General features: G+C 50.1%; 1 protein-coding gene across 1 annotated transcript in view; it reads left to right on the top strand.

Moving 5' to 3' along the window:
* Nucleotides 1-3,876: 3,876 nt before the first annotated feature.
* Nucleotides 3,877-9,941, top strand: part of LOC103774450 (pituitary homeobox 3) — a 6,706-nt gene continuing 641 nt past the window's right edge. The window contains exons 1-2 of the mRNA XM_008941856.1: nucleotides 3,877-3,985; nucleotides 8,755-8,960. Coding sequence (XP_008940104.1) covers nucleotides 3,877-3,985; nucleotides 8,755-8,960 — 315 coding nt within the window. The remainder of the gene's footprint in view (nucleotides 3,986-8,754; nucleotides 8,961-9,941) is intronic.

Raw genomic sequence — 9,941 nt, 5'->3', positions numbered from 1 at the left:
GTCAACATCCACATCACAAAAGTCTCCACTATAATTAGCCTTACTTGGCTCAAAGAGAGCCTTTATGTTTCCTTCCTGCCCCCCAAAAAACAAGCAAAGGCATCTTTGCTCCCAGGTGACAGATCAGCATGTTACTGAGCACCAGGACAGAGTTTATGGGGACCCTAGGTCTTTTTGAGTAAACCAGGTTGCCCTCCTTGCGTAGAAGTGCCTCCTTCTGCCCAAATGGCCCTGGTTTGGGCAGCCTGGCACCGGTGCAGAAACAGAAAGGGAGGTGAATTTGAAAAAAGGAAAAGCCTAGAGCCAGAGGCTCTCTCTTCTCCCTGCCCTCCACCGTGGTTGTGGGGCATGGACAGCAGCTACTCGTCCATCTGGAAGACCCTACGCAGGCAGCTGCTGGCACCATCACATAGGTGCCAGAGTGAGGATGCACATGAGTATATACTGATGTTTGTTAAAGATTTGGGAATTTTATCTTAGAAGCAATTACATACATCGATGGAAGGAGTTGCAGATGACAGAGCAGGTTAGGAGCCAGGGCTAGTTTTACAAAAGTGAAACCTCTGAGCAAGCTTGTCTGCATGTCACTCGTACAGGAGCCATCCCTAAAGAAACTTTCTTTTGAGTTAAAAGAAAGTGAGATGAAGATTCAGACAGAGATGATAAATTTTATTTTGTCTAAAGATGTTTTTGAGGTGTGGGTTTCTGTAACTCCCTGGGACCAGGCAAACAACTTAGTAGAAATGCCATGAAGGTTTAGTGTTGGCTTTCTTAATGTCTCTGCCTACAGCAAGATCTAGCTAATGTGGAAGAAAGCTTCTTTAATTAAATCCAAAAGGCCTGTATAATCTAGAATAATATCTGCAGCCTTTTATGTCAGTGGTGCGGGGTGGCCTTTGGGTAAATACACTGGCACAGAGCTCACATGCTGTCCCCATCAGAGACTTTTCATGTGGTCCTTCACAACCGTGCTGAGCAGATGCTCTTCTCCCTTTACTTTTGCTTCTTGGTGGCTTGCTTCACACCACCACGTAGTGCTCGTGAAATAGGTGTGCAATTATGGATACACATACAAAATCTCCTCTCTAAAATCTTCCTAATTTTAAATTCAGTTTAAAAAGCAAAGTTGTTCTGAGCTGCACGTCCCAGTTTCAACTTGAATACGGGTCATGCTTTAAAAGCAGTTTTAATCTAAGTGCCTACTGCATCTGAGATAGATGAAGCGTGCTATGTCGTGCCTGTTGTCTTGGATCAACCTTGTAACCACAGCACTGGTGCAGCTCAGGGTGGGGCATAAATTTTCAATACTGGGACTGGGTTCCCCTTGGCCTTGTACCTTGTGTTGTCACTTACACCCATGGAACCAACTGGAAAATGCTCCCCCCTGATTTTCCCGTCTCCACTCTAGTTTGCAGAGAAACAAGCAATGCAAGATGTGCAAAAAGAGTCTTAAAGCAAACAGGACCCTGTGCAGCAGGACACTGTCCTTCAGTTATGACAAGGCAATTCCTCCTTAAATCTGGTCCTGTAGAGAGTCAAGCCCTAGAAAGGAGGAAATTGTGCTTGACAGATGCAATCATATGCAAATGGCTGTAGAAGAGGGGAAATTATCATCTACAAACATTGGGCAGAAATTCCATCTGCCGCCGCCTCAAGAAGGGCTCTTAATAAATTCTGAGACAGCAAAGTGACACACATCTTAATCAAGACTTAATCCATGGAATTAATTCACGGCGCGTTTCTGCATAATTCTGAGAGTAATACTAAAAGCCACGGCAATATCAGGAGCAGATGGACTCCCCGTACTCCATGCAAAGGTATTAAAGAAAACACAGGCCCTGTCACATCACGTCGTGTACATACACATGGCTAAAAGCAACAGGGCAGTGCCCTGCCGCTGCCAGGAGCTCGCACAGCCGGCGGACATCAAAGGTCAGGCCGAGAGGTGGAAATAGAAACCGGCCTCACGGCAAAGATGGAGCCTCTGCCGCTTCTCTCCCACGGGAGAGGAGAAGCCCGGAGCCAGGCAGAGGTCTGGGAAACTGGCACCGCGTCTCCTCCTTAGATGCTGCTTTCGGAGAGCACCGGTTGAGGCCAGTGTTGAGTCAGATTGGTCGGCGCCTAGGAAAGGCGAGGGATGGGGGTCAACCAAAGGGGAGAGCCAGGGAAAGTGCTGAGGGTTTGTGAGCCAGGTCTGCTGCAGAAGCCAGGCAGACAACCGTTGGGAAGGGCTCCTTGCCCTCTCCCTATGGCCTGGGAAGCATGCTGCAGGTACAGGGGTCAGCATTGCCAAGGGCCCTGGCAGCAGCCCTGCTCAAATTGACAAGAGGTTTTAGACAGCTCTGAAAATACATTCTTAGTCACTGTCATCCACCTCCAAAGGAGGTGCAACAGCTCTGTGATTAATCTCTTGTTTACGTGTCTAAACGCTAGCACAGTCCAAACGAAATACTGCCTTCAGCAGGCTCCCTCCTCAATGTGCATGGGTTTGAGGGGCCAGGCAATCCTTCACCAGCTAGGATCCAGTCTTCACAACTGACCTCCACCTGCAGCTTGAAAGTCCTAAACACTTGCCCAGTCCACCCTAAACCCAGGGGTCCCAGATCCCAGCATGGTGCGTCAGCTGCTGGTACGTTATAGACTGAGAGACACCCTAGCTGGGGTGACCAGAGTTCCAGGAGCTGCGGTGGTCCCCTCAAGTGCTCCAGCCTTCAGCAAGCATTACACCTGCATTGGTGGCAATGCATTGTCCCACATATGGCAGGGTTACTGTCTGAAAGTCAGATGAAAGGCTAACAGGGGGCCGGCTCACTTTCCAAGTGATGCAGCTGGGCTTGTAGCACTATTTAACACCTGCCTTTTCATGAGCATCCAGTGTAGTCCAGAACAAATTGGTGCTCTCAGCCCAGTTCTTCTAGGCAATACAGGTGGAGGGTGCAGGGACCTCACAGAAAAGCATGATGAGAATTAATTGGTCTTGGGATAGAGAGATGTGGAAAGAGGTGGCATAGGAGTCCCAGTGGTGCCTGCAGTTGCAGGGAGCAGCACTGCCAGCTTCCCAGCTGGGACGCTTTCAGCCAGGGGAGGTAGCTCACAGGCACAGGACAATCACTTGAAGGGACACAGGGAACCTTCAGCCAGGATGACCTAAGGCTGGAAGTGAGCTGCTGCTGCAACCAAGATCTCTCATTCCCAAGGCAGCCACGGGTAATGCGATTCCTGTGATAATTCAGGCTCCAGAGGTCTTTAAGTACTTCAGAGAAGTCCACTTGCACTGCCTGGGTCCCTGCTCGTGGCAGTGGCTCTGCAGGCAGATGTGCCTTCCTATCTGTGCCATGCACAGGAGTGCTTTTGTTTCGGGATGGGTGTGTGAACATCTGCATTAGTGCTCTCTGAACAGCTTTACTTGAGCTTGACCCGTTTGTGGAGAAGCAAGGGAGAAAGAGGAGGGAAGCTGGGCAGTGAGGATGGGAGAGGCGGGATGTCTGGGGAAGGTGCTAACAGCCCTTGGCTGGCCCAGAACCACTTCCTCAGATCTCCGTTACACAGCATGCTCCCGGCGTTGCTATTTCAGTCTGAATGTCACCTATAAATTGGAGGCTCTTTCTCTGAAGGCTGCAAATAGAAGTGTCACTAGATGACTTTTGATTTATAGGGAAGCTCAGCAGAAAGCCTGGCATGTCCATTTTCCAGCCAGGAAACCCAAAGGGTCCAAGGATCACACAGGGTTCTTCTGCTTTTCCTAGACCTTTCCTCAAGGGTTGGCAAGTCCCTCCTGGAGTGGGTGGGCAGAGGTCACATACAGAAATTCTCCCTAATCACCCTGTGCCTGCTGCTTTTTCAGATTCCTCCTCCTCTGCCACCCCTTCCTGCCCCATGGATTTCAATCTGCTGGCAGACACAGAGGCTCGCAGCCCAGCCTTGTCTCTCTCGGACTCTGGAACCCCTCAACACGAGCACAGCTGCAAAGGGCAGGACCACAGTGGTGAGTGCAAGGCTCAAGATGCAAGAGAGGGCCTGAACCATCCTCGTGGGTGGATCTGGGTGGCCAGTGGCTTGCAGGAGCTGGCTGTGGTGCTCCTGAGGATGACTTGTTGAGCTGCTTCTGGTACCACAAGCCAGCACGGTGCCACAGCAGCAGGGCCATCCCAGCAAGCAGGGGGAAGGCACAGGGGTGCATACTGAGATGGCACCCATCAGGAGGGGGAGAACACCATCCTAGGGATGGGACTGCCTGGCCTGGGCTGCAGGAAGCCACTACTGACAGGGGGCACAGCCCACAGCAGGCAGGAGTCAGACAAGCCAAGATTTTATTCTATTTGCCTAAACCAGGTCCTCAGAGTAGGAGAGCTCTCCCCACAACATGGAAAAATATCATCCAAGGCACAGAAGTCTACACCTAGTTATAAACTGCTGCCCCCCTCTCAGCTTGTGTGGTTTTTAGCTGTCCAAATTACTTACTTTGAAACTTTCCATGTTATGGGTTAACCTTGGGCTGAACTTTCCAGTTTCAGGCAATCAGAAGGGAGAGAAATACTGTCTAGCTCAGCTTTAACTGAAAAAGCTCAGCCTCCTGTACCTGGGTGCAGGGCTCTGCGGTGGGCTGCTCCTGTCCCAGGGAGGTACCTCTGACCATTCCCTAAGGCTGAACAAGCCCCAGGCCTACTGCATGCTTTATTGGTATCTGAAGAAGGAATACCACCATTCACACCTGCTCAGAAATAGATACCAAATGCTGTGGCTTCCCCAGGGTTTTGCATCTGTCCTACAGCTGCTCCATCCCTTGTTGCTCTAGGTGCAGGAGGACAACTCAAAGCTGTCCCTGCCGGTGCCAGCACGAGGGGAGGTGAGGGCTGGTGACAGCCTGCTGCTCCCCACGTAAAGCCTCCAGGCTCACCCACCTGCAAAAGTTAATAAGCATAATGATGCAGATGAAAATGCCCCAGAGTCAGTATCAGGCGGGAGTTATGCTGGGATAACTATGGTCAGAGAATCCACCCGCTGAATTCCCCGCGGCAGGCGTACCTTAGTTGGGCACAGCCCCCAGCTGGGTGGCTCCTTGTCAGCTGCTCTGGATGCACAGCCCTCGTCTCCATTCAAGTGGCCTTCCTGATCTGAGCCCACCCTGGCATGCCACAAAACTGCCAATTTAGGAGCTGACTTTTTTTTTCCATTAGGCATGAGCAGCTAATTCCAGCTATGACTGCAGTCAGTTCATTGAGTGGGTGAATGTGCACAAGATGTATTCCACAACCTATTTTGGGTTGACAATAAATACTGGGTGCCTGCTACATCACTCCCTGCTGTCTTAAATGTTCTAGAAAGAAGATGGTTCTGGGAGGTGGGTGTTTGCCAGCAATACCTGCATGCAGAAGCTGGCAGCTTGTCCATTCACACCGGAGAGGCCGATGGCAGCCACATGTCACCAGTGTCAGGCAGAGCCAAGCGAGCCACCAAGGGCTCCCTGGCATGGGGCAGGGCTGCACTTCTGGCAATGCTTGGCTCTCCTCAAGAGAGCAGCCTCCCTGCTTCTCCTCGACTGCTTGCTTCATCCACAGAGTAAGAGATCCTGAGGAAGGGAGCACAAACCTGCTTTGTTTGGGCTCAGCTCTCAGAGATCCTGAGTGTACTCCGATGGTGTGGTTTGTGACACCCCCTTCTGTTAAGTTTCATCAAGTAGCACAGGTCAGGGTGAGAGCAAGGATGAGGAGGGACGAGATGAGGAGCTGCCATGTAACTACCTGTATTCTGATCCTCAGCATGGATTCAGGGCACCCACAGGGTCTGTCCTTCCTGCGGGGTGGGTCCTTTGTTTCCCTGTATTGCCATGCTTTCGGTCCCCACCTCAATGCCTGAGCTCCACACCATTTGCAGAGGGCATTTTTCCTCTGCTCAGAGGAAATACAGAAACAGAGATGACACTCCCTATAAGCAATCCTCAGGAAGAGCCACAGATAACAGATACAGAAACAAAGAGGACAGTAAGAGGAATATGTAGCTGCAGAGATTTTTTCGAGGCTCTAAGTCAAGATTCCTACATCTCCTTGATAAATGTCACAAAATTTATAGAAAGTTCTATGCCAGAAGAAGCAAGGCACTGAGTGAGCTCTTCTACCCAGATGCATCCTGTAAGCCAGGGGTACCTTTGCTCCATTCTCCTTCCCTCTCAGTATAGTTTCTTCCTGTGTGAAGGAGGGCAGTCCTTAGCAGGAGTTCTCGATTAGGGCACAGCCTCCTGCTTCACAGCAGACCCTTCAGGCATCCACCTTTGTCAGGGATTCCTGTGGGAACATATCCCCTGTGTGCATCAGGCTCTTAATTAACCCAGATTTAGCAAATGAACAAACAACCCAAATGTTGTCCCTTCATCTGTACTGAGCCATTCCTAACAACTAGCTCAGATGCAGTGGCGTTGCTCCCCTTTTAATCTGTTTTATAGATGGGTAATGGAGGAATCTCTGTTTTCCAACACTGGCTTAAAGCACTGAGTTAGAGAAATGAGATTTATCCCCTTGGAAAGATCCACTTTAAAAAAGATCCATGTTAAGAGTGTACTTCTGAGAGTTCTGCTCAACGTGGGATCCCCACGTGAGGATGTTCACAGGAACAAGGAGAGTACCATAAGACCACAGCCACCTCCTGCTGTTCCACATCTCAGGTCCTAGGGTTTTGTCTGTTTCAAGAGTGCTCTGGGACAGTTCCCACGCAGGTACACCCTGAATGGAAACACCAGCTGGTCCTGGCAATGGTCCCATACCTGCTCAGCAGAACTAGCTTGCACCCTGCTGTCGTGAGCAGTAACCAGCATTAGCTTTCCTGCTGGTGGATTGCATTAAGAGTGCCACAGAAGCAGAGACAGCTGATGGGGAGCCTGTGGGGACCCCACATTACTTCAGTCAGTTGAACATGTACCCATGGAAACAAAACTTTTCTGATTGCACCCAGGCTTTCCTCCAGGAAGGGCGAGCGCCTGTCCTGCAGCCGCTCTCCGTGACTCCAGCCCTGCTCCCTTTGGAGGAAGGCATGTGCAAAGGAGAGTTTTCCCAGGAACAGCAGGGACAGGTTTCTGAATTAACACACTGCCACAGAAACGGGGTAGTGGCACCAGGTTCCTGGGACAGGAGTGTCTCCCAGGGCTGGGCTCCACGAAGGCACCTGCTCTTGGGTACAGCACTGTCCTGCAGCAGAGTCCTTTCTCTGTGGGTGCTTTTCACCCTCTCTCTTAGGCTCTTTCTTTTGCATTTAGCTTTCATGGGGCACGTATTTCCAGAGCACATCCATTGACTTGAGGAGACCTTTTTTTCCCCTCACACAGCTGTATTTCAGGTTACTGTTTTCTTCCCTCCCTTCTTTTCGAGGGGCTGTACAACACATCTTCCATGTTAGTTCTTTTTCTGGACTTTGAAGCCCTTTAAGATAGCTTCCACTTAAAAAAAATCACAACCAAACAACAACAACAAATATTTTTCATCTGAATCTCAGCAGAGCGATGCCAGGATTTTTTTTTAAAGGTTCATTCAGTTTGGCAACTATTTGCAATAATTTCTAATTACTTTAGCTGAGTATTTCCTACTGTAAAAACACCTCCCCCTCCCTGCTGGAAACCTGATTTCCAGTTGGATCTGCTTCATCTTGCTTCTAGATCAAAGGAAAGAGGAGGTGAACAACAGAAATTACTTATTTTAAGGGGAATTATTTTCTTCTCTGGTGACTTGTCTCAGTTACCACAAGAATTAAACATGAGCTGTAGCTTTTGTCCCTGTAGTTGTCCTCCATAGATTGCTCAAGTGCTCAAATGTGACATGTTCTTTTGATGATGGAAGATACTTACAGTTGCATTTTGCCCCTGTTTGCAGAGTACTGCCAGCCCTGGGGCACAGCTCCTCCTGGGGGGGGTACCTGGCTGCCCATCTTTGGCCATGAAGCCCAGAGCTCAGTATTCAGGCCTCAGCTTAATGCCTAGGAGAAGGCTGAGCTGTACTTCTCAGTTAGATGCCAGTGTGAACATGGGGGTTTTTCAAGACCTTCCTGTAAGGGGCAATGAAATGAAAGATGCTGCCTCTAAGGAAAGGCACCTCCAAGTGAGGAGGAGGGGAGGAGCAGAAGGTCAGGGAGGTGCTGGAGTACTCCACAGGAAGGTCTGAGAGAGGCCTTGTCCTAACTTTTAAAAAGAAAGATATGTGCATCTAAGTAAGAAGGCAGAGGAATAAAGAGGGAGGAAGAATGCAAATATGTGTTCCTCAGATTTACTTTAAGAGCCACAAATTGCAAAGGGCAATTTGCTTTTTCCCCCATCACTTGTGCACCAAAACACCACTAGATCTTTTACTGTGCCATAAGCAGCAATTTTCATTCAGGTTTCCTAAAGGGCACCTTAGCCAGAGAGTTTTAACCAAAGGAGGAAGCTGCTGGCCTAGATGAACTCTGCCACTATCACCCAACTTCTCTGCAATAAGTGAACACCAGAGCTTGGAAGTTTGGAAAACTCAAATCCAGTCACTTGGAAGCTGACATCTATTTCAGCAGTTAAATGAGGGCAAGCTGTGCTGCATCAAGGGGCTGTTGGTTTGGGTGGGTGCCTGCTTGCAAGGGCGAGGGCAGGAGATGAGACCACTCCTGTGGACACAGCCAGAGCTGCTGGTGGCCACAGCAGAGGGGCACCTCACAGAGCATGCACTGCTTGCCCCAGGGACATGCTCCCTGAATGCCTCCAGGCTCCTGAGTTAACTCAGAGGATCTCTGTTTCTCACACAGACACCGAGAAGTCCCAGCAAAACCAGACGGACGATTCCAACCCTGAAGACAGCTCGCTCAAAAAGAAGCAGCGGAGGCAGAGGACACACTTCACTAGCCAGCAGCTCCAGGAGCTGGAAGCCACTTTCCAGAGAAACCGTTACCCAGACATGAGCACCAGGGAGGAGATTGCAGTCTGGACCAACCTGACAGAGGCACGAGTCCGGGTAAGACTGCAGCCATCCCATCTTCTGGGGCCTGAGCTTGTGGGGTGGAAGCCAGCTGTGATACAAGCCACCAAGCTGTCCCCAAACCAATGAAGGAATTAGGGGCACTAGAAAATTTCTTTGTCTTGAAAACACATCAGGCTCTACACCCGAGATCTGACACATCCACCCACACTTAGGCCATGCTGGTGGGACCTTCCCCATCGCGTGCCACCTTGCAATAGCACAGTGAGATGCAAAGCCCAGGCTCTGACCCACAGAGCTCCACTGTCTGGCTGCCTCAGCCTGGCAGACCCCTTCCTTGCAGGGCCACCATCCCTCAGCCTTAGCCTTGCTGGAGGGCACTCTTTGGTGTTCCAAAATGACAGTGCAGTCACAGGCATAGCGTGGCAGGGCTCCAGCTGGAATGAGAGCTTCTCTCTGGTACTAGAAATATGAGTTAGCAGCACCATGAATAGCCTTCCAGAAGCTTCCACGCTCTAGGAAGTTATGCTGTTTGAGCCCATCCAACACTAGCAGATTTTCCTGTCAGAATAGACTTCTAACACCCCACCCCAAGCTGGTCCTGAGGTGAAGTCAAAATCGGAGAGGTTTATTTCTTCCATTCAGCAGCTCTCAAATCACAGCACCCAAATAATTTGCTCCCAAGTCACACAACCCCCAACACCTCCTCCTGAGCTGTGGTTATCTGGAAATACAGCAAGTATTTTCCTCCCTTTTTGCCCTATAAAGGGCACCTGTTTGTTGACTGAGCTGGATTATTCTATGTGTTGTAAAACGCCAGTGGTTGGGTTTTGATTTAGGTGGTGATTGTTACTGGGAGGCGACCCTGCAGTCCAGATATCTTGCAGTGATTCTTTCCTGATGCTCATCTTCCCAGCTCACTGGGAGCAACCCCAGCACTTCAACAGCTCTGGCCTTGCTGGGGAAAGAGATCAGGGCAAGGCCCCTTCCAGGGACAGACCAGAGTGATTCCCATCC

Source organism: Merops nubicus, unplaced genomic scaffold (genome assembly GCF_000691845.1).
Source record: "Merops nubicus isolate BGI_N331 unplaced genomic scaffold, ASM69184v1 scaffold23776, whole genome shotgun sequence".
In the NCBI taxonomy this organism is placed as follows: Eukaryota; Metazoa; Chordata; class Aves; order Coraciiformes; family Meropidae; genus Merops; species Merops nubicus.
This window is presented reverse-complemented; position numbering and strand designations above follow the sequence as displayed.